The 24,948-nt window shown below is 45.1% G+C and overlaps 2 protein-coding genes and 1 long non-coding RNA gene across 8 annotated transcripts in view; 1 reads left to right on the plus strand and 2 right to left on the minus strand.

Moving 5' to 3' along the window:
* Positions 1-10,676, plus strand: part of LOC143521796 (KICSTOR complex protein SZT2-like) — a 44,282-nt gene extending 33,606 nt beyond the window's left edge. For 2 of the 5 annotated variants that reach the window (XM_077015136.1, XM_077015137.1), the window contains 7 exons: positions 1,683-1,896; positions 2,468-2,651; positions 3,348-3,470; positions 4,728-5,277; positions 7,615-7,728; positions 8,654-8,722; positions 8,859-10,675. In XM_077015136.1, coding sequence (XP_076871251.1) covers positions 1,683-1,896; positions 2,468-2,651; positions 3,348-3,470; positions 4,728-5,277; positions 7,615-7,728; positions 8,654-8,722; positions 8,859-9,002 — 1,398 coding nt within the window. In that variant the 3' untranslated portion in view covers positions 9,003-10,675. Of the gene's footprint in view, positions 1-1,682; positions 1,897-2,467; positions 2,652-3,347; positions 3,471-4,727; positions 5,278-7,614; positions 7,729-8,653; positions 8,723-8,858 lie in introns of all 5 variants that reach the window. The other 3 variants (XR_013132844.1, XM_077015135.1, XM_077015138.1) reach the window with 3 other exon arrangements.
* A 25-nt stretch (positions 10,677-10,701) lies between these two features.
* hyi (hydroxypyruvate isomerase) lies at positions 10,702-17,882 on the minus strand. Of its 2 annotated transcripts, XM_077015139.1 has the most exons (9): positions 17,615-17,882; positions 17,028-17,248; positions 16,577-16,688; positions 14,400-14,514; positions 13,858-13,936; positions 13,643-13,692; positions 12,694-12,763; positions 11,708-11,842; positions 10,702-11,200 (listed from the first exon to the last, which is right to left on the minus strand). In XM_077015139.1, the coding sequence occupies exons 2-9, from the start codon at positions 17,224-17,226 to the stop codon at positions 11,145-11,147; spliced, it is 816 nt and encodes a 271-aa protein (XP_076871254.1). In that variant the 5' UTR covers positions 17,227-17,248; positions 17,615-17,882; the 3' UTR covers positions 10,702-11,144. The 2 variants fall into 2 exon arrangements, with proteins under 2 accessions (XP_076871254.1, XP_076871255.1); XM_077015140.1 differs by lacking the exons at positions 10,702-11,200; positions 11,708-11,842; positions 17,615-17,882 and adding an exon at positions 12,348-12,577 and having other exon boundaries at positions 17,028-17,502.
* Positions 17,883-18,476: 594 nt separating this feature from the next.
* LOC143521798 (uncharacterized) lies at positions 18,477-20,479 on the minus strand. The gene is made up of 2 exons (XR_013132845.1): positions 20,178-20,479; positions 18,477-19,197 (listed from the first exon to the last, which is right to left on the minus strand). It is a non-coding gene; the product is annotated as an uncharacterized LOC143521798 (long non-coding RNA).
* Between the last annotated feature and the right edge of the window lie 4,469 nt (positions 20,480-24,948).

Genomic DNA, 24,948 nt, shown 5'->3' on the forward strand with positions numbered 1-24,948 from the left:
ATTTAATGAAATGAGATGCCGTTATTAAGCTGATTGATATCAGAAACTCTTACATGGTCCCAAAAGCTGACTTGGCAAAGACGGCCGATCTGTTAGTAAAAAATAAGCTGTTCGTTTTAGGGTGTTTGGTGAGTTATGGCTCTTTATGTCAGTGCATACAGTCTAGACTAGGGGTGTCTGTAGTCCGGAAATGTCTTTGGGTACTGCAGTTATACACAGAAATGGTCTAGAGCACGTTGTCTGTACAACATCAGCTGTTTGACCTGCAACAAATGATTTAAAACTGTTAATTAAAAATTTGTCTAACAGTGTGGTGGGCTGGTGTTTTGCTAGCAGTTTGGCTACTGACAGCAGGAAACTCTGGTAAGTGGTGATACAGGTCAGAGGTCGTCTACAGCACAGAACCACGTTAGTCTTCAAGGACTCTGAACATCTGTGGCACAGGAGCGATGAGACATTGGAGAAGAACTCAGAACCGCCAGCGTCCATTGAGCTCCAACATTGTAATGTTGTAGTATAATGAAAACAACTCATTATTTAAGGATCTGATGTTGGGATCCAGAGTTTTTTTTTTTTTTTACTTGAAATTTCATAGCAATTATTGTTTTCCAGTTCTGACAGAAATGTGTTATTGATTCAGGATCGTGTTACAAGTTTTGTTTTGTTTGTGGCAGCTCAAGTCTACGACCAAAGAGATGAGTTTGATGTTTTAGCTCCAGGTAGTGTTCCTACCACATGAGCTTGTGTGACGCTTCCTGCACCTCCAAAGTAGAAATTCATGTGCTGGCTATATCTCTTGGAGCATATCTTCTGGTTGTAAAGTATCTTCTGGTTGTAGATTATCTTCTGGTTGTAGGGTATCTTCTGGTTGTACAGTATCTTCTGGTTGTACAGTATCTTCTGGTTGTACAGTATCTTCTGGTTGTAGATTATATTCTGGTTGTAGAGTATCTTCTGGTTGTATAGTATCTTCTGGTTGTACAGTATCTTCTGGTTGTAGATTATCTTCTGGTTGTACGGTATCTTCTGGTTGTAGGGTATCTTCTGGTTGTAGGGTATCTTCTGGTTGTAGAGTATCTTCTGGTTGTAGAGTATCTTCTGGTTGTACAGTATCTTCTGGTTGTAGGGTATCTTCTGGTTGTAGAGTATCTTCTGGTTGTAGGGTATCTTCTGGTTGTACAGTATCTTCTGGTTGTAGAGTATCTTCTGGTTGTAGAGTATCTTCTGGTTGTAGAGTATCTTCTGGTTGTACATTTATCTTCTGATCTAGTGGTTGGCAGAACAAGAGATGAAAATTCAGAGGCACTCAAAGATCTTGATGGGAGACTAACTGGACTGGAACAAAAAAATTTCCACATGTGATTAATGGCATAAATATTCATATTTTCCTGCATACATACTCATATTTACCTAAGTGAGATTTGTACATGATTACATGATTCCATGCTGGTGCTATGGTGATACATTTGTGCTTTTTCATTTCTGTCTTTCTTGCTCTCTTGAAGAAAAAAATTAATAATCGTACCAATCGATTAATCTGAATACTAATCATCAGATTAATCAATCATGAAAGCTGTGGTTCATGGCAGACGTAGTGCAACGTGTGTGTGTGTATGTGTGTGTGTGTGTGTGTGTGTGTGTGTGTGTGTGTGTGTGTGTGTGTGTGTGATCCTGTCCTGCAGTTGTCCATGATGTTCACTGAGGAGTGTGACAAGGTGCGGGACCTGATGCATGTGCATTCCTTCAGTTACGACTTCCACCTGCGTGTGGTGCACCAATACCTGGTGGGCTGTCACCTGACCCTCCGGCAGGGCTACCAGCTCACCAGCTTCCTCGAGGACTTCATCTCCCATCACCCCGACATCCCCAAATTTGGCCACAACCACGTCTTCCAAGGTAGAACTACAGTTTTAGGTTCACAGTAGCAAAAAATACCTTACAAATGTCACTTCATCCACATCTTTGGTCGTGGGAGTCCAGGACAACATGACATGGACTGACGCAGCTTGCACGTAATATTTTTTGTATCAGTTAAGTCTGGTAAATTCATTTTCCTAAACATTTTCCTGCGCTGTAATTCCGGGGTTGTTAGAAATGCCGTGAACATCTTCTGTTCTCAATCTCTAAATGGCCTAAACAAACAGGATCACAAAACAAACTCTGGTGGTTGTGGGTTTTAGTTGAAAAACACCTGTTGTAGAATTTTGGTCAACACAAGGGTATTTATTCTGGTTTGGAGTTCAGCAGACCCTTAGGATTCAATTAGCCTTCTGTGAAAATACTTCTTCTCCTGTTCAGTTTTCAATTGAGCTTTTTGGTTATACAGCTGCAAAACAATCTGCTTTTTACCTGCGACTGTGGAAGCATGTTAAGTCTTCAAGATGCTGTCGTGTGTGTCATGCACATGTGTGTGTTGCGTGTGTCATACACGTGTCTATGTGTGTGTTGTGTGTGTGTGTGTGTGTAGGGAGTTTCTCCATTTCAACAGGGATGATAACTGCTCACCAGCTTTACAACTACATCACCGATCACGCTGGTACATACAGCATGAAGCCCCTACGCATGTCCAAGGCTGCAGTGACCACTGACAGCAAGAAGGGGGCGCCGAGCACTGATCTGCACGAGTATGCCCTAGTAGCTCTGTGGAACAGGTACCACCACCTTTCTTCTGTGGGGCGGCTGGGGTCCACCTAGAACCAGTGCAGCTCCTGGAAAGATGGAGTTGAGTGAGACAGGACCCAGATACACAGATTGGCATCTCCAAACAATGTTTCTCACTTTAACTTTTCCTAGATGTTAAAGTTGTATATTTACATCATTTTTTCACCTTGCGTCTGATCATCAAGTTTAAACCAAGTTCCTAATCAGTCACTATGAGGGTTGGGGCTGAAAACAACTCTGGCAGGTCTGATTGGTACAGACGGGATTGAGTGTCTGATCAAGTTGGATGGTTTTGAGCTGATTATCTGATAAAACAAATGTCAAATGTTTTTATCCTCACTAGACAAACTGAAAGTTATTTAAGAAAATATGATCATTTGCAAATCACTTCAGTTTAGAAGCAAGTAAGCATTTAAAGTTGCTGCGTGACTTGAAGTCATTAAAATCTTTTTTTGCCTAGAAGTAACATAGTGAATCTGTAAACGCCAGTGTCCTGCTGTGTCCAGTGTGCGAGACTGTCCTGCAGTGTCCAGTGTGTGAGACTGTCCTGTGTGCGAGACTGTCCTGCAGTGTCCAGTGTACGAGACTGTCTTGTGTGCGAGACTGTCCTGCAGTGTCTTGTGTCTTCCCCTCTGGCACCGTGGGTGGACACACGACACGTCTCCTGTTGCTTCATGTACTTTCAGTTCAGGCGCGTACAAGGACTCGGAGGGACTGCGTCACCATGACGACTTCGATGTGTCCCTAGTGGTGTGTCACAATGCGGCTCCATTTGAGGAGCAGGCGGAAGGAGAGAGACACCTGCTGAGGTACACACCACAGACGGAGAGAGAGAGAGAGAGAGAGGGAGGGGGAGAGAGAGAGGGAGGGGGGAGAGAGAGAGAGAGAGAGGGAGGGAGGGAGAGAGGGAGGGAGAGAGAGCGAGAGAGGGGGGAGGGAGAGAGCAAAGGAAAGAGTGAAGAAGAGAGAGGAACGGAAGAAAATGGAAAGTGAAGAGGAGAGGGGGAGAGGGACAGAAAGGAGAAGAGGGAAAGAGTGAGGAGGAAAGATGCAGATGGGGAGAAAGACGGAATGAGTGAGGAGAGACAGAAGGAGAGGGAGAGAGATGCAGGCTGATGGAAGGAGGGAGAGACAGGTAGAGACAGAAGGAGAGGGAGAGAGATGAGCTGATGGAGGGAGGGAGAGAAACAGGTAGAGACAGAAGGAGAGGGAGAGAGATGAGCTGATGGAGGGAGGGAGAGAAACAGGTAGAGACAGAAGGAGAGGGAGAGAGATGAGCTGATGGAAGGAGGGAGAGACAGGTAGAGACAGAAGGAGAGGGAGAGAGATGAGCTGATGGAGGGAGGGAGAGAAACAGGTAGAGACAGAAGGAGAGGGAGAGAGATGCAGGCTGATGGAAGGAGGGAGAGACAGGTAGAGACAGAAGGAGAGGGAGAGAGATGAGCTGATGGAGGGAGGGAGAGACAGGTAGAGACAGAAGGAGAGGGAGAGAGATGCAGGCTGATGGAGGGAGGGAGAGAAACAGGTAGAGACAGAAGGAGAGGGAGAGAGATGCAGGCTGATGGAAGGAGGGAGAGACAGGTAGAGACAGAAGGAGAGGGAGAGAGATGAGCTGATGGAGGGAGGGAGAGAAACAGGTAGAGACAGAAGGAGAGGGAGAGAGATGCAGGCTGATGGTGGGTGAGGGAGTGAGAATGATGGACAGTTGAATGACAGATGGTCCAGTACACCGTACAGCTGTGGTGGGACGTCATTAGGATTTTATCAATGTGGTAACTTTCATCCAAGCAGCTTATCAAGAGAGTGAGAGTGAGATTACACAGTATTGTTAGCAGAGCTTCATGAATTCCATTTTCTCCAGTGCTGATAACAGAACAGTTCACATCAGTCCTTATCAATGCACCAGCTTTTACTAATTCATAACAGTTCCTGCTTATATCGGCTCCAGGGTGCATACCAATGTACAGCAAGCTCTGATGATCTGATTACTATAGGCATTATATATATTTAATGAATTTACGTGTGTGTGTGTGTGTGTGTGTGTGTGTGTGTGTGTGAGAATACAGGCTGCGTTACTATGTGATCATGACCAGTCAGAGAGAGCTCTTCCCTCGGCTCACGGCTGACATGCGGCGCTTTAAGAAACTTCCTCACATCTACCGTGACCCAAACGACCCCAGTGGGCGTGTCCCACTTGAGCGGGCGGAGCCAGGCAGCGAGGGAGGACGAGAAGCTGAACCTGACCTCTGGGACGAGACCCTGCCGACCCCCACGACCAGCCCCGAACCCGACCTCGGCGAACAGGCGGATCTTGGCGAACAGGCGGGGCTTGGAGAACAGGCGGGGCTCGGTGCGGAGGGCGGAGACTCTCCAGGGCTGTTGTACCCGCCCCCTCTCTTCCCCCTGCTGCACTCTGAAGTGATGTCGGCGCGGAGGCAGATCCAGATCAGCGTGGAGCAGGCCATGGGTCACTGCCGCAGGGACAACCTGTGGAGGAGGCTGTTCCACGGCGAGCACCTGGACCGACTCAAGCTCAGCAAGCTGACCTTCGCAGAGCTGGAGGAGCTGCTCGGCGCCGTGCAGAGCAGGTCCATCGGCGAGATCGACCCACAGCTGGTACTGATCCACGATACACACGTGCCATACACCCAACTCCGTCAGCACCTTGTAGAGTTGACTTTCTTGCTAGTGTGTCTATTCTCACAATCACACTAGTGCAACAGAGTTGGGAAATTACTTCTGAGAAATCTGCAGAATTGCAAGACAAGGTTCATCTCTGCATGCTGTGAACAGAGGGCCGAGCTCTCTCTCTTGCTCTCTCTCTCTCTCTCTGTCGCTCTCTCTGTCGCTCTCTCACACACACACACACACAGGCGAGCTTTATGCTGCCAGTTTGTGATTGCAGAATGACAGCAGTAGCAGCAGAAATGCACAGCACTGCAGGGGAGAAACACATATGTGCGCACACACACACACACACACACACACACACATACCTTCGCTCATCGGCACGTGGCACTGCACAGCCCGCTATGGCGAGTCGGGAACTCAACCCCCTTTAACGCTCCTGTAATAATCAAGCCTGTAATATCACAGCGGGGGCCCTTGTTTATTTTATGCAGCCCCTGCTTACATCTCCAACACAGGCTTAACAGAACAAAAGCCCGCCTTACCCTCCCCTCCCCCCGCCTTCAGGGGGCACGCCTGCTTATTTGGGAGTGAATTTAACGAGATAAATGTGTCCGCACTGCCGACAGGCCCCTTGTTGGTGCTGTGGCTTATTTTGAGAGTGCAAATTACACTCAGTTTTAAGTGCTCTGCTCCTGTTATTCATTGGAACAGCGCTGAGGTCTATTGGATTGAATTTTTTCTTTAAATCAAGTTTTGTCATGGAAAGCGTCCCTGTCTGAGAGCATCCAGGAGACACTACAGACAGGATGATACTGACCATATACCCCCCCCCCCCCCCCCCCCCCAACAGCTGGCTAACGCATCCCTGGAAGGCATTCGCCGTTAGCGCTGCGGTGTTAGCAATCCGCCATTAGCGCTGCGGTGTTAGCGATCCGCCGTTAGCGCTGCGGTGTTAGCGATCCGCCGTTAGTGCTGCGGTGTTAGCAATCCGCCGTTAGTGCTGCGGTGTTAGCGATCCGCCGTTAGTGCTGCGGTTTTAGCGATCCGCAGTTAGTGCTGCGGTGTTAGCGATCCGCCGTTAGTGCTGCGGTTTTAGCGATCCGCCGTTAGTGCTGCGGTTTTAGCGATCCGCAGTTAGTGCTGCGGTGTTAGCGATCCGCCGTTAGTGCTGCGGTGTTAGCGATCCGCCGTTAGTGCTGCGGTGTTAGCGATCCGCCGTTAGTGCTGCGGTGTTAGCGATCCGCCGTTAGTGCTGCGGTGTTAGCAATCCACCGTTAGCGCTGCGGTGTTAGCAATCCGCCGTTAGCGCTGCGGTGTTAGCAATCCGCCGTTAGCGCTGCGGTGTTAGCGACCCGCCGTTAGTGCTGCGGTGTTAGCAATCCGCCGTTAGCGCTGCGGTGTTAGCAATCCGCCGTTAGCGCTGCGGTGTTAGCAATCCGCCGTTAGTGCTGCGGTGTTAGCGATCCGCCGTTAGTGCTGCGGTGTTAGCAATCCGCCGTTAGCGCTGCGGTGTTAGCGATCCGCCGTTAGTGCTGCGGTGTTAGCGATCCGCCGTTAGCGCTGCGGTGTTAGCAATCCACCGTTAGCGCCAGATGGAGCCCTCTGCCCTCTTCCAGTTTCTTCCTCGTATTCTCACATTTGCCCCAAAGTCACGATTCTCCACGGGACAATGTCTCCGCTTACCTGCATGCAAATACCCCCCCCCCCCCCCCCCCCCCCCCCACCCTCCCTTTGCAGGCAGCACTCCTGCACACACGCCGGGATCACGTCCGCGTCCCTCGCCAAACCTGAGCGCCAAGTCAGTGTCGCTGCTAATCTGTTTGCCTGGATAGTGAAGGCCACTGTCCAACTGCAGCGGACTCCCAGTGTGGGAACATGGAGCCCCAGGGGGGCAGATTTGTGATAGCAGACCAGGGGCAGAAGTTGGAGCAAATGGGATTGAAAAGGAATCAAATCTGGGTCACACTCACGTTGTATGCACTTAATGATTCTGTAGTCTAGCTAGGGTGTCTCCATTTCTGTGATAAAAAAAAAATTGTGTGTCAAAGTAAGTTTATATTTATATACTCCGACTGTGTGGCCACAACTTACCCCAGAGCCTCGAAGCCTCTTTAAACACTTCAAAGACTCCTAAGACCATGGCCAATCCCCAAATAGCATTCGCTGAAATGAGCCTTGGCAAACGGGCGGTTCAGATTCTGCTCTCCTCATCTGCGCCCGGTCACACCAAACTCCCCACCACCCGGCCCCTCAACTTAAAACTGCCATGAAATGTACAACAACTGCCCTGACGCGTGATGCATGTGGGTTGTGTGTTGACAGGACTGTTTCCTGACCATGAGCTCTGCCTGGTACCAGAGTCTGATTAAAGTGCTTCTGTCACGCTTCCCGCAGAGTTGCAGACACTTTGTGGACGACAGTGGTATTCAGTACCTGGTAGGAACTGCATTATTATTATTATTATTCTAATTGTATATGGGTGGGTTGGGTTCCTTTCTATTCCGTCTTCTACGTCTTGGGCCCTGAAGTGAAAAGCACCCAAGCAGACCCACAGAAACTTTACCTCCAGCAGTTTATGTCACCTGGCAACAATGTCCTGTTCATGTTCTTTGGGTCGAACACGCCATTTACATCAGGACCTTTGACAGGAATACCACCGGCTCTCTGCAGAAACCTTTCAGGGCCACAGCTCTTTTATGAAAGTAGTCTTTAATTACAGACTCCTGGTTTCTTTTTGATATTGAAAAGAAAATATATCCTGCTATGAAAAAAGTCATAGAACCACTCATTGGACGCCTTGAGTCACCTTGAAGTCTGAAGTCTTCTAAATTAAACTCATCTTGGCATTAATGTATTACAGTTTCAGCTTATTAAGGCTACTTTCAGCAAAAAGAGATTAGTAAAGGTAAAAGGGAGAAACTCTGTTCAGCATTTTGAGACCTTTGTGGTTTGCAGTGAACTTGTATGTGGTGTTAAAATGTTTAAGTCTCAGAAGGGATTAAATGAGTTTTATGGGGAATAATCAGTGGTCCCTCTGGGGTGTCAGGAGGTTGGTCTCAGCTTCATTCTGTAATCGAGGGACTTGAGATCAAAAGAGGGCACTTGTACTTTTGGAGGTTTGTCATGCTGATGCAGAGGAAACCCAAAGCTCACATGGTCTGCAATTTGTTCCTCTGTGCATCCAAAACAAAAGTCCCCTCTGACGGCGCCTGTGCTAAAATGATGTTATTAAATATCTCAACGCCAGCTGACATTCAATGTATCATGCAGACTGGAGTTCAGATTTAAAACATGAAAGGGAATGTTGGGAACAAAATTATGTTTTGAATGTCATTAACTTCATTTTATTATTTTTTTTAAGGCTGTCCTTAACCAGAAGTTCACAGACTGCTTTGTGTTGGTGTTCCTGGACGCCCAGGCAGGAAAAACAGTGAGCCATTGTATTCTAGCATTCTTATCGTGGCCTGAATCTCACCGATAACATTCATCTCTGTGCATAACAGTAACCAGGCACCACTGCGCCGTACAGACCTGCTCCATAACCTTCGTCTCCTTTCCCCCCCCAGAGTCTTAAGGTTGTGTTCAGGGAACCGTTGCCATCCCAACCGCAACCTAGCAACAGCCCCCCACCCCAGCTGGTTTCCATGTACCACCATTTGGAGTCGGTCATCAACACCGCCTGTTACAACCTCTGGACAGGTTTGCTGTAGCATCACACACAGTGGGGGACGCACCGATGGACACTGGAACGCAGAAAACAAAATCACCAACCCCGTATGAGGCTAAATGTGTTTGTAGTGCGATATGGAGGAGACCCCTCGGCTGTGTGCTGGAGCATTACTGCCAGGCCTGGAGGCCGAAAGGCCGGATGTTGTGGTAGCGCTGGTACATTCTGTACAACAGCGTTCCAGCATTTTAAGGTTGGCTCTAGAATGATCCAGAATAAGAACTGACAGGTCAAATGAACCAGTGTGAATGTTGAAGAATATTCAAGCGGCTTTCCAACCTCCCCCCACACAGGCTTAGCCCACAAGCCCAGTGTTTGGGTTTAGTAACGTTTGTTGGATCATGGCAAGTCAGCGTGTCAGGGACTTGAGAGTGTGTTCACCTTCCCAACACATGGAGTGCAGGCGGACTGAGACCTTCCTCTCAGCGGAGGACTTGAGTGTTGGCCAGAGTGCCACCCCGTTCCTGAACGTCATGATGGCTGCATGTCACGCGTGTAAGAGGATCCTCGGCAGGCCGCCGGCCAGTGCTGCTTCTTTGCCAAAGCCGAACTCTCCTCAGCTCTGGACTGAGTTCATTAGGCCACTGGCTTTGCTTTGTTGGCTTGTTTCCTTCTTTACTTGGCTGTGGACTTTAGCGTGTGTTCTGCTTCTTCTAATATTGAATAGATGTTCAGCTCGATGCAAGGGAGGGGTGACCTCTGCCCGAGAGAGCGCGAGCACCTTTGACCTTGCCATTTTCTCAGTGAATCATTCAGGCCCGCTGTTATCTGACGCACACGTGGACATTACTTGGTCTAACGGTGCTTGAGGCAGTGGGTGAGACTTGAAGCAGCCGATGACTACTGTGCATTACCATAGGTGTGTGTGTGTGTGTGTGAGAGAGAGAGAGAGAGAGAGAGAGAGAGAGAGAGAGAACTACATTACCATAGGTGTGTGTGTGTGTGTGTGTGTGTGTGTGTGAGAACTACATTAGCATAGGTCTGTGTGTGTGTGTGTGTGTGTGTGTGTGTGTGTGTGTGTGTGTGTGTGTGTGTGTGTGTGTGTGTGTGTGTGTGTGTGAGAGAGAGAACTACTGACGTGTCGGGCGATTGCTTTTTTTCTTCTGCCCCCAATGGTATTTTGCCTGAAGTAATTTACATTTACTGCCATAATCTTAAACCCAGAAGTGCCTACTACTTTTTTGGATGCATTTAGGGCTTGATTATTGTTTAGTTGGCATTGTGAGAGGAGAATCCTTGAAAATCACATTTATGTGGTCATGAGCAATTGAAAACACTTCTCGTCTCAGTTTACAGACAGAAAAGCAGGAAAATATCTACAGATATTGTGTACTCACTCACCCTCATACACACACACACACACACCAGTACACACTGTTCACAAGAGCACTGAGATGTGGCTACATCTCCTGGAGGCTCTCAGCTCTGGCTGAAAGAAACCAAATATTTATGGGCCATTTTGTGCTCTTTGATTCAGTGACTGTAATGTTGAGTGAGACAATATGTTCGTGTTTTCTTTGAAGGATACTGGATACTTAAGCCTAATAATGCAATATGCTAATCAGTTAGCAGTTTATGGATGCATTTAGGCAATATTATAATCAGTGATTTAATTGAGAGCTGTACATTATGTGTATATAATGAACAATTTGTAAGTATACAATGTAATATTAAACCATGAGTTAATAACTGTGAAGTGTTTTTAATACGGTGCATCAAAAAACAAACGGTGATCGTTACATTCAATATATTTGGCTGATGCTGAAACATTTGCATACAATAGCAATTTCCCAGTATTATTCTTTGAACGTAATGACAAATGGTAAAGGAAGTCTCTGATTGAGGTTCAGTCTTGGTCTTATCGTTACCAGACAAGAGGCTCCATCTGCAGTCTTATCAGTAAACACACATGTAATTACTGCCCCACTTTAGCAAATATGCGTGCGTTCTCCGACCCTGATTTGTGCAGCCACGGTACAGTCGATGGAGAAGCTGAAACACCGTGGCATGTAAATGTGGGTGAGAGTGCCTGCGAGACTGCTGATGCCAGAGTGGAGGAGTGTGGGGCTCTACCGGGTCCTCCGGCCCCCGGGGGCCTGGCCTGGTGCCTGGCGGGCGTCTCGGCTCACCGCTGGCCCCCCTGGTAGGCTCTCAGCCAGCCCAGACCTGCCTGTGTGGGACCTGCAGAGAGCACACACCCTGCCCATCAGCTCACGGGCCTCCTGGAACCTTCTCCATTTTATCTTAAGGCTTCAAGTTTAAACTGAATCACAGGTCCTTAAGAGATGCAACGAGACCTCATACAACAATCAGTGCTGTCTAATAATAAAATAAAATGTTTTGACCGTTGCAAAAAGATGATTAGTAGCACTGACAGTTAAATGTCAGCTGCAAGGAAAAAGATCCTCTTGATGCTTTAGACATGGCTTTACAAGAAACACACCAAAGCACGAATGATGAAGTGTCATCAAAATAAACATTTCATCTTTAAATGTTTATCTACATGAATTTAAATAAAGATTAAATGTTTATTTACATGAATTTAAATAATCTTTATGTAAATGAGGCGTGCCCTTGTTTAAGTGCAGCCAAAGTGGATATGTAAGCAGAACAGTCAAACTATAAGCACAAGACAGTTTAGAAAACAAATAAACAAACAACCATAAGAGCACATTGTGGAGAACTCACCCAGTGGCTGGTATTCGCAGCCGATGAAGCCATCGTAGCCCAGTTCCTCCAGTAGGCTGAACAGATAGGGGAAGTTCACCTCTCCAGGACTGTCTGGTTCGTGGCGGTCAGGCACTTGTGCCACCTGGACGTGACCTGTGTGAGGGAGAGAGGTGACCGGTATGTGGCCATCAACCCTTCAGGGTCATGTACACTGGAACCAGATGTTTCTTCTGTTCCACAGTTCAATGCACAACATCACAGCACCACAGTGAAGAGAACTACACAAGTGTGACTTCACAACACAAGAAATGACTACACAACACACGGTAGAAGCAGGAAATGTAATAAAGCAGGCCAGGACATACTAATAATGTTCACAACTGAAGACTCTTTTTGTCTATTTGTCTCGGGGGGGGGGGGGGGGGGGGGGGGGGGGTGTAAGAGTCTGTAGCAGGTCACACACCTTCAGCTATTAGAGAGCAACTCGGCTCAAATTCACTGCTGCACACCCTTCAGAAGAGGGTGGTGTGTGCTAAGATAAAGGACATCATCGCTCTGATGTGCTGGCCACCTACGGAACTGCTGGGGTGTGTGTGTGTGTATGTGTGTGTGTGGCTCCTGCTGGAGTGGAGTGGGAGGTCGATTTTTGAACACTCTCAGCAGCTGAACAATACGAACAATCGAGTGCTGTGCACAAACCAGGACGCCTTGGTCTATTTAAATCACGCCACACAACAGCCTTCAATGGTCTTTCATTCCAGCAGTCCCATTTCTGGCTATCAGTACAAGTCCATTATTTCCACTATTATTTTCTGTTCGTCCGTGACGTGACTTTTATGCCCGACCATGACCGGTGAAGCAAACACATCTGCATGCTGTGTTCTCCTGCTAAAAAGACAAAGCATCATTGGGGCTTCATCTTAATCATGAAGGAACGCCTCCCCCGTGACCCTTCTGGTAACCAGTGGTAACTCTGGAACCTTAATAGGGAGCGCGTTACTTGCCAATGAGCGGGAAGTATTTCCGAATATTCATGGTGAGGTTCCCATCCATGATCTGCCAGTGGTAAACGTCCTGTGCAGGAGAACAGAAGGCACGTGAGACCCACAGCAGTGGTAAACGTCCTATGCAGGAGAACAGAAGGCACGTGAGACCCACAGCAGGTGCAGATCCGTGTGAGAAGTCTTACACCATTCAGTTTGGGGGTGCATTCAGGATCCATCACCAGACCTCCAACCAGAGCGCGAATGACAACAGAAGAACACTGAAGTCATTGTTCATGTGTGGGCGCAGGCACACACACGAGCTACGCCACATGCATGAGATTTATTTCGCTGGAAAAATGACCTACCGCTGCAGTGTGATGGCATTAGCCCTTAGAAAAGAGTGTGTGCCCCTGCCATCTGTTTGAAACACTGCCTCCTCTAACGGCTGTGTTCATATATGACCAGAATCCTAAAGGGAGGGAAGGTCATATCACTACATCACATCCTCAGTCATGTGACCAGGCCTGGACATAAACGCGTCTGGGCTGTTTACGGCACACATCAGAGGGAAGTCGGAACCGGTCCACTGTCAGTTCTTCGCTCTGGCCGGGCAGCACGGCCCTGTGTGGCTCATCGGGTGTTGGGCGCCTGAAAGGCACTGCTGCACCCTTTTGGGCCTTTGATGTAGTCCCACATACTTTAATCACTCTGGGTTACAGGTGTTTGTGGATGCAGAAACCCAACGGTACAACTGACCTGACCAGCATGTGGGTTGGACCTCAGACCCATAAACACACGTCATCTCACATCGTGTTCTTTACCCCACTTCCTGCCACGGAAGGCTGGCACTATACGAGCTTTGCTGGGAGTTTTGCTATACGAGTTGCTGGATTTTACTGTTTACTGTTTACAGCTGGCTGCAACTGGACGTGAAAGGCTCAGACACAAGGACATGGTGCCTACTCACCATCTGAAGTTTGATATTTGGACGGTCAACTTTCTGAAGAATCACGGCCGCTATATAGCACAATAAAGAACAATGGTCAAATCCAGCTACAGCTATGTACGTTACCACAAGATTAATGCTGTTAATTAGCTAGTTTAAAATGTATGCTAATTAGCGCGTATGTTAATAACATTTGAATATTCTTATGGCTCAGTCCTGAGAAGCTCCAGTCTTACCCTGATGAGGTGAGTTCAGGAAATACCGAGGATCCGTAATCCTCGTGTTAATGGGTTCAATCAAACCCAGAATTCCCTCCTGAAAGCAAGATGACAAATACTACTGTTCCACAGCCCATACAGTTAGTATAAATGACTAACATCCAATACTAATCCTAATACTAATATAAGAGTATCAGAGTATCATGTAATAATACTGAATATATGCAGCAAACAGATGCATGTCTGTGTTTTAATCATATACTTTCAAAGCATGGGTACTGTGAATATAAAGTCACTAATAGCCACTATTATCTCTACTATGTGATTGTCCTCTTACTTTACAATAAACACACCATCTGCCAGTAAACAACAGGCCACAGCTCAGAGGTCTTTTCCACCATCTCTACTGCCAAAATCAGCCTCCCAGCTAATGATGTGCTATGGCTGGAGACTTCATCCATTAAAGGTAAGGAGGGCAGAGTCGGCAGAGGAAGAAACCCCTTGGCCCGTGAGCTGGACAGAAGGGGCGGAGACTGAGTTGGAAGGGGGTGGAGCCTCACCTCAGAAAGCAAATCTGCTGCATGACTCAGGTTCTGCACGAAGGTGGCTTCCATCTCCATAGCAACGGCAGAACGCTGGGCCCCTGCAGGAATCCTGCCAGCCATTAAGTGGATCCTGGAGAGAAACCGTGAGTTACTCCACACTACAACATACACTGTGGTTATGACTTCTTCACGCTTTAAACATTCATCTCATGTTTGGGGGAAATTAAGGGGGGGAATTCACTCTTTCGGCCCTTTCACAATAATTCCATGTGATTCTATTTTTTTTCATTGCATAATGATATACCAGTGGATGTTTGAAGAAACCATATAAAATGTGTGTGACTAAAGTGGATTTGTATCCAGCCCCTTTGTATTCCTTTGCTCAAATATTTTGCAGTTATTTGTTAGTTTCAGATCTACTATAGTTGACTTTACCTGAACTAAAACTTAACAAAATCTACAATTACTATTTCCATACACCCTTTCAGATGCAAACTGATAAGTATGTTTGCATTGCAGATCTATCTGATACTGTATTAATATTACATATTAATGATACATAATAAGCACACACCTGCTAGAAAAGACAGAGCACGATAATAACACCAAGGTCATGGCTTTGAGTCCCCGGGGTTACAAACAGTCTAGGGCTGCACGATGAATCGTATTTTTATCGTTATCGCGATGTGAAGATTCACGATAAACACATCGAAAGAGCCACGATAACTCCTTGAATAACAGCAAACTCAAATTGCATTATCCTCGTCCAGCAATAGAGGGAGCTATTCGCGCTGCAGACTATGATCACGTGACGTAAGTAGGCAAGAGGCAGAGTGAGGTGAACGCGCTCATCAGACACGCGATTTGGTTTACGCCTACACTTGATGCAGCGCGAGGGTCCGCAAGGCGAAAATAACGTAATCACGGTGGCTTCGCCCGTGCGCGATGGTCTCGCGCGCTGTCGATTCACGAGGTCGTGCACCTCTCGAATTTTGTAAGTTCGCGCGCGCCGCGTCTCAGCGCAATGAGAACAGTCATGTTTGCCGGGTTCATACACCTATACAAGGTGGAATTAAAGCACTTGTACGTCACTTTCAAGGTCCATTTCAATAATTCCCAGCTCGTTAAACTTAATTGAGTTAAATATTTATACATATACTCTAAATGATTCGAAATAATTCGCTTTTTTTATCACATTATTTAATGGTTGTTTATTTTCAAAACGCCCAATCTTAACGTCTTCACGTTCTTTCATGTTTCGTCCTGGAATTACAAGAGGCTCGTATTTGTTAATGTAATTACAAGAGAACTGTTCAGTCAGACAGATATTTGTTGTGAAACGAAGTAGTTACAATTTCAAGTACTTTAGCCTAAATTCCAGCACTTTTCAAACCTGATACACAAAGCAACATTAAAATTGGTCAGGTAAATGTTCATTCCCTTGTATTTGAGGGGTGTTTTTTCTATACTACTAGGCCTACATATCGTTTCGGACAACACTGCAAAGAATGTGACACGGCAAGATTAAACGCTTCCGTCGTTCGCGGAGGTTTACGCGAGGTGTGCGGAGTCGCGCTACGGTCACTCGGGAAAGTATAAACCTAGATTGAATCTATTGTTGAATAAACCTGCAAAATATTTGGAATTATTCTGGATTCATTACACAGTAAAAAAAAACTAATTAACGTGCTGCTGTTCAGAGAGACACTACATCTCTGTATTTTAATCTTAATTTATCGTGGTTCACATCGATATCGGGATATCCAACAATGTTATCGCACATCGTAATTCTAGTCCATATCGTGCACCCCTAAAACAGTCATACTGATAAATATCTGTAAGTTGCCCTGGATAAGAGTCTCTGCCAAGTTCTGTGAATGTGAAGCATCAGGGCTGAATCAGTGAAAAATGAAGCAGTATTCTGGCAGAGCGCTGCCTAAACCAACTGCAGACATGGCATTTATGAGAGTCTGGTAAATGCCATAAACATAACTTATAAAAACTGTAAACAATAAAAGGGTTATTTGTCTGTGCAACAACCCTTTAAAAATAATGCAGCAGTGGTCAGCAGTCTCTGTCCCGAGGACTTGGCTAAACTGTCTCAAAGGCCTGATAGTAACCTGTTCAGATATTTAAATCAGAAAACACAAAAATGTGAAGTGCACGAGGTCTCCAAAACAAGCTAGCAATACCTCTTGCAGTCCAGTGCTTTAGCATAGTGGATGGCCTGAGCCAAACCCTGTCTGAATTCCTGCTCTCTCCCTGGGACAGCACCAAGTCCCAGCTCACCACGCTGCAAATCTCCTGAAAAATCACACACATTATACCACATTTACTACTCTTATAAACCACTAGATATTCACATATTCATATGGCAATTTTTTTCTGCCTACATAACTAAGTGAGTATTAGTGTATATGACTGGGTTGGCCATACATTATAGTGTGGATCTTTGCTGTTACATTTTTCATTTCCTGCCTGAGGTGTCAAGGATTTACGATAATCATGGCAAATGGGTGAAGATGGTTTGCACCTGATCTGTGTGACTGTACTGGAACAATCTCAGGTATTCAGGACAGAGAGCTTTTCGCACTGAAGTCGCGCACTGGGATTTAGGCGGCGCGTGCGCGTGCGCGCGCTCACCGGGAGGCGTGTTGATGAGCGCCACCTGCAGGCCCGTTTGCTCCTTCGCCCTCCGCAGGGAGCTCAGCTCCGTGTCGTACAGCCAGGCGGCCTCCACGGCGCGGAAACCCGCCGACGCCGCGGCCTGCAGCCTCTGCGGGAACTCTGGCAACTCGGCGAACAGCCACGAGACGTTAGCGCAAAACTTCAGCGCCGCCATGTTCTCTCTTGTTTTGAGGAAACTGGCAAAGCAAACGATTAACGTAGGCTAGCTCGGTTAGCCAAGCTAGGGAACTGCCCTAGATACAATTATTAAAGTTATATAATAGTGTTAGTTAACTGTTAGAGTAAATAAGCTCTGCCAAATAACGAGAAACACATATTTCCGACTTCGACGAGTCCCAAAACCTCGCGGCTGTAGCAGCTGGCTATCCTCACAAGAAGTCTGCGTTTCCTATAGAGTCTGCGCATGCGCACTCTGACCCAGCAGCACCATAGCGCTGTCCGCCAGCGCGCAATAACCTGTTGCGCGTGACCAATTCGTTCCTCACGTAAGACGACGCGCTGACATTTTCAATGCGTATGCGAATATTTCTTCGCAGTCTTACCGTAGTTCGTGCAGTTCTTTGCTTTAGGCGAGGCGGATTTGATAGTGGTGAATTTAAAAGACTGAGTTATTCATCTGGTGGCGACTTGGCTTCAGTATGAGCACAACCAGGGACACAACCGCCCTCGGGGTCAATGTCCACACTCCGTCTCTTGCTCCATGCGGAATGTATTGGCTGAGGCGCTTGAATGTTTAGACATGCCGTTATCATTTAGTTTTCGTGCTAAAATGCGATTTGTCCCTGGAGTCCTGTGAACATGGCCGGCGCTATAGTGTGGGGTGGGGTGGGGGGTTGATTTTCTCCCAATCGCTCACACACGCATCTCTCCCTCTACCTGCCTGTGAATATGAAATATGACTGTGAATATGAAATGACACTGCCCGGTATTTTTTCATGGTTGATAACTGACAACAAGGATGAAAAAATCTATAAGTGCTAATGGCTTTGACTTGGTTGGCACATGCGCCTGCTCTGGTGTTAAATATAGATGTATAGACACGTATAGACTTATGCAGGGGCGTTGCCTGGGTATGTAAAGATCCGGGGCTCAGCCCAATTATATATATAATGACTGTTGGTGACCTAAAGATAGTGAGCTTGTACTAAAGGACATGGACCAGGTATATTCCATTAGTAAATCCATTCCTCAATAAAGTATGCAAATCAGTATGTCAACAATGGATTTCATGCAACTGTGTAATAATGTAAACAATTCACTTGTTTCTAAATTGTTCTTTTACCTTTTATGACACACAAACAAATTATTGAAAGAAACATTAATAATTATTAGTGCTAAGGGGTCTACACAATTAATACTCTTTAAGAATTACTTATTATCTATCCTGTATGTTTTTGCACAGTCTTTCTTCTCCTAACCTGTTCTTTCTTTAGATCAGTCCAGTCCTGATCAGTTCATTTCAGGTCTCTCCACATTTCATATTTCCTCTCTCTCCACCCTCTCTTCTACCCTGTTAAATAGTAATTCAAGAAAGTATGCTTAAAATAAAGCTGGAAACAATATTTTAAATACAAAAGACTGTGCTAAAACAAACTACATCTGGCATTATTTTGCTAGTCTTCATACTAAAAACATGTGTATTTTATTAATAATGTGTTTATTAGACATTGTTTTCCAAACCACTTGTAGGCTATTGTCTTCTCCCATCTCCCATCTCCTCTCCTCTCCAGTTCTCTCCTCTTTCCTCTCCTGTTGTCTACTCTCCTCTCCTGTTGTCTGCTCTCCTCTCCTGTTGTCTGCTCTCCTCTCCTGTTGTCTGCTCTCCTCTCCTGTTGTCTGTTCTCCTCTCCTGTTGTCTGCTCTCCTCTCCTGTTGTCTGTTCTCCTCTCCTGTTGTCTGTTCTCCTCTCCTGTTGTCTGTTCTCCTGTTGTCTGTTCTCCTCTCCTGTTGTCTGTTCTCCTCTCCTGTTGTCTGTTCTCCTCTCCTGTTGTCTGTTCTCCTCTCCTGTTGTCTGTTCTCCTCTCCTGTTGTCTGCTCTCCTCTCTAGTCCTCTCTAACACTTCAAATTCCTCAGGTTGTTCTAAGTCACTTTGCTTTTCTCCCTCTTCTGTACTCCCTTTCTTGTCTGTGGTATTAGGAAATAAATTACACCACAATACTTGAGATTTGAACAAACTCTAACAAACCCTAACCCTCAACTATTAAAAGTAAATTATTTTTTGTGATATGCTGTGCTGTGTAAACTCAATAAAGGATTGTTTATTAGCTGATCAGCTGGCTCCAGTGGAAAACACACAATTTTAGGGCAGTGACCAGGGTTAAGAAACTGCTTTAAACTACCATCATAAAGTATTGTACTAAATTCTGGCTATCCACAACGTCTACCTTCTAGCTAACTAGTTAGCTAAATTGAATTTCATTCATTATAGCTTACAGTCCTACAATCCTAAATTATTAAACACAATTTGAAAATGAAATAGTTATTAGCTTATCAGGTACATCAGGGCACGTTGAACATACTAACTATAACTATAACTAGCTATAACATAACTAGCTATATAAGTTTTTTTTCCCTCAAACCTTCACTACCTAAGCTACCTAGGTTAACTATCTATGTCGGTTAACTAACTAGGTTAGCTAACTAATTCCGAAGCTGACTAGTGACAAGCTGCATTTTATTAAGCACACAGTGGGTTTGATCTGTGTTTTGATTCGGAGACGTGTGTTTTTAACCAGCTATCAGATAGCTCCACAAACAATGTCATCACAGTTTACATAGTTCACTACCGTTACCTTTCTCCAAAATGTCATCACAGTTTACATAGTTACCTTTCTCCACAATGTCATCACAGCTTACATAGTTCACTACAGTTACCTTTCTCCACAATGTCATCACAGCTTACATAGTTCACTACCGTTACCTTTCTCCACAATGTCATCACAGTTTACATAGTTCACTACCGTTACCTTTCTCCACAATGTCATCACAGTTTACATAGTTCACTACCGTTACCTTTCTCCACAATGTCATCACAGTTTACATAGTTCACTACCGTTACCTTTCTCCACAATGTCATCACAGTTTACATAGTTAACTACCGTTACCTTTCTCCTTGAAAAAACGCCGTATATCCATTTTCATTCACCGTCAGCTACCTGCAACCTGCTGCCAAAAATGGCTAGAGCGCATGTGCGCTCCCCCACGGGGGTGGGGGTGGGCTCTCCTCCGCGCCCGCAAAACCAGCAAGCTGATTGGCTGTTTCTCCTGAAAGGCGGAACTTTATCCTTGAAGCGGCACTGTGATTGGCGTTAAGAGATTTCCTATTCTCACAGCAGCACTGGCCTCCTCATTAATAATACAGCTGAGCGAAAAGGTTCGGGGCTACTGGATAATCATTCGGGGCTGAAGCCCCGGAAGCCCACCCCAGGCGACGCCCCTGGACTTATGTACAGATATATACACGTATAGACATATGTGCATGTATACATACATGAAAGCAGTTTAATAAAATTGGCAGTCTATAACTTAGATGAGACATCACATACAAAATGAGTTGTAGCCCTTTCCTCTTTGTAGCGCACTGATTTTTTCCCTTTCCGTCAGCCTGTCCAAGATCTGTCCCCAGAGCACATAGAGATAAATAAAGTCATAACGAAGAGAAAGTAAACTAGTGGAGACCTGGAAGATATTATGAGTGAGCCGTTTGTTTTTCTTCTAATTTGGACATGAGTGGACGCAGCAGTTAATATGTGTCCAGTGTCTGACCAGCGCTCACAAACACTTGATTAAGCAGATATATCACGGTTAACGAGTTAACATATGTCTTACATCATGACGCAATAAAATGGAGACGTGCCTACTTAATTCTCACAACTTACAAGCGAGAGCAAGTGGGAAAGAAAATTTGATCGATCAGCTAGGTGCTGCAACTTTGCGAGGGTGTAAAACTGTAGCAGTTTTAACTGTTTACATGAGCATGAGCTTGAAACACATCCCTGTCCTATTGGTGCCATTGACCCAGATAAGTGTCTGTTGCTCCAGACTTGTATTTGAATGAGCAAAGGTAGTAAGATGTGGTATAGAACAGTTAGAGCAGTGTGTAAGCCAAACCAGACCTACTGGTTATCACAGTCATTAGCTGGCTTCATGGGACACTTCATACAAACTTGAGGTAGTGTTAGTGGTATTGGTAGTGTTAGTAGAGTTAGAATAGCATAGAACAGATACTTTATTGATTCTGAAGAAAATTTGGGTGTTTTAGGGAAATTAGGTGTTGGTAGTGTAAGTGTTGGTACTATTAGTAGTGTTGGTAGTGGTAGTAGTGTTGATAGAGTTGGTACTATTAGTAGTGTTTGTAGTGTTTGTAGTGGTAGTAGTGTCGATAGAGTTGGTACTATTAGTAGTGTTGGTAGAGGTAGTAGTGTTTGTAGTGGTAGTAGTGTCGATAGAGTTGGTACTATTAGTAGTGTTGGTAGAGGTAGTAGTGTTGGTAGAGTTAGTAGTGTTTGTAGTGGGAGTAGTGTTAGTAGAGTTAGTAGTGTTTGTAGTGGTAGTAGTGTTAGTAGTGTTGGTAGAGTTAGTAGTGTTCGTAGTGTTTGTAGTGGTAATAGTGTTGATAGTGTTGGTACTATTAGTAGTGTTGGTAGTGGTAGTAGTGTTGGTACTATTAGTAGTATAGTAATGTTGGTAGTGGTAGTAGTGTTGATAGAGTGGGTAGTATTAGTAGTGTTGGTAGAGTTAGTAGTGTTGGTAGAGTTAGTAGTGTTAGTAGTGTTGATAGGGTTGGTACTATTAGTAGTGTTGGTAGTGGTTGGTAGAGTTAGTAGTGTTTGTAGTGGTAGTAGTGGTAGTAGAGTTAGTAGTGTTTGTAGTGGTAGTAGTGTTGATAGAGTTGGTACTATTAGTAGTGTTGGTAGAGGTAGTAGTGTTGGTAGAGTTAGTAGTGTTTGTAGTGGGAGTAGTGTTAGTAGAGTTAGTAGTGTTTGTAGTGGTAGTAGTGTTGATAGAGTTGGTACTATTAGTAGTGTTGGTAGAGGTAGTAGTGTTGGTAGAGTTAGTAGTGTTTGTAGTGGTAGTAGTGTTAGTAGAGTTAGTAGTGTTTGTAGTGGTAGTAGTGTTGGTAGAGTTAGTAGTGTTTGTAGTGTTTGTAGTGGTAATAGTGTTGATAGTGTTGGTACTATTAGTAGTGTTGGTAGTGGTAGTAGTGTTGGTACTATTAGTAGTATAGTAATGTTGGTAGTGGTAGTAGTATTGATAGTGTTGGTACTATTAGTAGTGTTGGTAGAGTTAGTAGTGTTAGTAGTGTTGGTAGTGGTAGTAGTGTTGATAGGGTTGGTACTATTAGTAGTGTTGGTAGTGGTAGTAGTGTTGATAGAGTTGATACTATTGTTGGTAGAGTTAGTAGTGTTTGTAATGGTAGTAGTGTTGATAGAGTTGGCACTATAAGTAGTGTTGGTAGAGTTAGTAGTGTTTGTAGTGGTAGTAGTGTTAGTAGTGTTTGTAGTGGTAGTAGTGTTGACAGAGTTGGTACTATTAGTAGTGTTGGTAGAGTTTGTAGTGGTAGTAGTGTTGGTAGAGTTAGTAGTGTTGGTAGTGTTAGTAGTGTTGGTAGAGTTAGTAGTGTTTGTAGTGGTAGTAGTGTTAGTAGATGCTAGAGCCACCACACTTGCTCTAGTTCAGCTTATGTCTGTTCATTAGTAGCCAAGATGTTTCTTCATCATTTTCACCTAGTCCGTATGCAGTGAATTGTGAATTATAGGAAACAGTTGGTGATGCAGAACAACGTAAACGTTTCTGTTTTCGACGATGACAATAACAGTGCCCAGCCTCTGCCTTGCTCTGTCATGCAATACAAAATTTCCACAAAGTTAGACACATAACACTAATAATCAGAGCCCAGCAGGCACCCAAACCCTAGTTGCACTTTTCAATATGTAGCCTGCTTTCCTGTCTGATTGGGGCTGTCCTACATTCAGCCAGTCAGTGACTCAAGTTGTCCATTTCTTCATGGAGTTAAAAGTAATATAACACAATTAAAACCCAACGATGTATGACATTTTAACCCCATTGTAATAACAGATGTATTTAATGCTGATTAAATGACTCACTCTACCACACATCCCGTGGTAAAAAAATAAATAATGGACCTGGTTAAGGCAGAGTCCCCTAGAGGCAAGACCTGGTACTGCTGAGAAAGACAGGAGGGCATTGGAGCAGGTAATTGAAAATAGCGTCTCATAGACTTCTGAGAGCTGCGCACTAACAAGCTTGCTTGGGGTGGGGGATGGGCGTGGGGAGTGGCTCAGAGAGAAACGTCTGAGAAAAACGTCTGAGATTTCTGCTATTCCAGCAGTGATGCATTTCTGCAGTGCCCCCAAAGAGGGTAGGATGACGTTTTAAATGAAATTGAGATGTTCAAATAACATCACGCTCAATTAGTATTTCATCATCGAAAAATACGCTGTTTACAAATTAGAACAAATTAGAATTAGAGTCCTGTTCCCAATTTAGAAAAGATAGAATGTATTGTTTAATACCATAGCAGTTTTTCGTATCACTATGTGGGGGTGTGAAATTTAGGTTGCAATTTGAGGTTTTTAGCTGACCAGGCAGGATTTTGTTGGTTGAGCATGTAGTTGACATGGATGAAAGGCCAGAAATTACCTCTGCAGCTTTTTGGGAAATAAGTGTGTCCTGATAGGCCTGAATGGTCATTACACCTCTGGCTAGTCTAGTAACATCTGTGATATGTTCTGAGTTTCTGCAGTAATTATTGTGAAATGATCCACAGGCACAGCAGGACATAGTGAGTTGGAATAGAGCTTTGGTAGTGCTGACTGGAGAAGTGGAGTCCAAAACTGTATTACAAAGGAGACTTGTTCAGGTCTGTGCAGCTCTGTGGAGGTCTGGGCAGGCTTGTACAGGTCTGAGCAGGTCTGTGGAGGTTTGAGCAGGTCTGTGGAGATCTGAGCAGGTCTTTGTAGGTTTTTGGATGTCTGTACATGTCTGTGGAGCTCTGAGCAGCTCTGCGGAGGTCTGTGCAGGTCTGTGGAGGTCTGAGTAGGTCTGTGAATGTCTGTGGATATCTGAGCAGCTCTGTGGAGGTCTGTGGATCACATCACCCCAGCTGAACACACCCAGAATTACAAACAGGACCTGTGCCAGGGCCACAGACTGAGCAGAACAGAAAAATAATAATATCCATAACAACAATGAAATTAATCGTGGGAGGAAATGGATTTGCTCTGCAGGGGAAGCAGCGAATCACAGGACATATTTGATACACAGTAAATGTCACCAGGAGGAACAGAGAAATAGAGTGATTTCCTCATCTGATGTAGAGGACGCTTAAAGGTTTGTTTTCTCTCTGTTCTGTTTATTAACCAATGCATCCTCCAACGTCAGATATAAGACTATTTTCTGTTATATTCTGAATATTTTCTGACAGTTATTGAGTGTTGATAAAACAAAAATGGAACAACTACAAATTCAGATCTTTTTGTGTTCCTGCGTTTGTGCTAATGTAATGGCTTCTGACAAAAAAAAGTGTATTTGTGCCCGATTGAGCTTCTCCTATGTGACATGTCTGCTCCTCAAACCCCTGTTGAGAGAGATTGAACCATCCTGCTCACACCTAAAGAGGAAATGTGCATTCTGAAAGGAATCAGGTGGATGTTTGGAGACAACCAGCTGTGGAAGTGCTGATCAGATACAAAGCAGGACTGACCTCCATTTGAACAGGGCTCTATAGCACTGCTGCCTATTTATGAATGCAGGGTACAGCTATGCAGACAAAACACCGAAGAAACAGTCCGGCAAACCATGGATTAGACACTGATGTGTACCCCATGTCCGCTAATGGAACGACACCATCCC

This window comes from Brachyhypopomus gauderio, chromosome 8 (genome assembly GCF_052324685.1).
Source record: "Brachyhypopomus gauderio isolate BG-103 chromosome 8, BGAUD_0.2, whole genome shotgun sequence".
Taxonomy (NCBI): Eukaryota; Metazoa; Chordata; class Actinopteri; order Gymnotiformes; family Hypopomidae; genus Brachyhypopomus; species Brachyhypopomus gauderio.

What these genes read in the sequence shown, in the direction of transcription:
- hyi (XM_077015139.1), bottom strand. Translation starts at nt 17,226, where the DNA reads ATGGCGGCGCTGAAGTTTTGCGCTAACGTCTCGTGGCTGTTCGCCGAG. An exon ending in GAAATACTTCCCGCTCATTG is followed by an intron (nt 11,843 to 12,693) that starts GCAAGTAACGCG and finishes TCCCTCACACAG; the next exon opens with GTCACGTCCAGGTGGCACAA. An exon ending in CTGCGAATACCAGCCACTGG is followed by an intron (nt 11,201 to 11,707) that starts GTGAGTTCTCCA and finishes TGCTCTCTGCAG; the next exon opens with GTCCCACACAGGCAGGTCTG.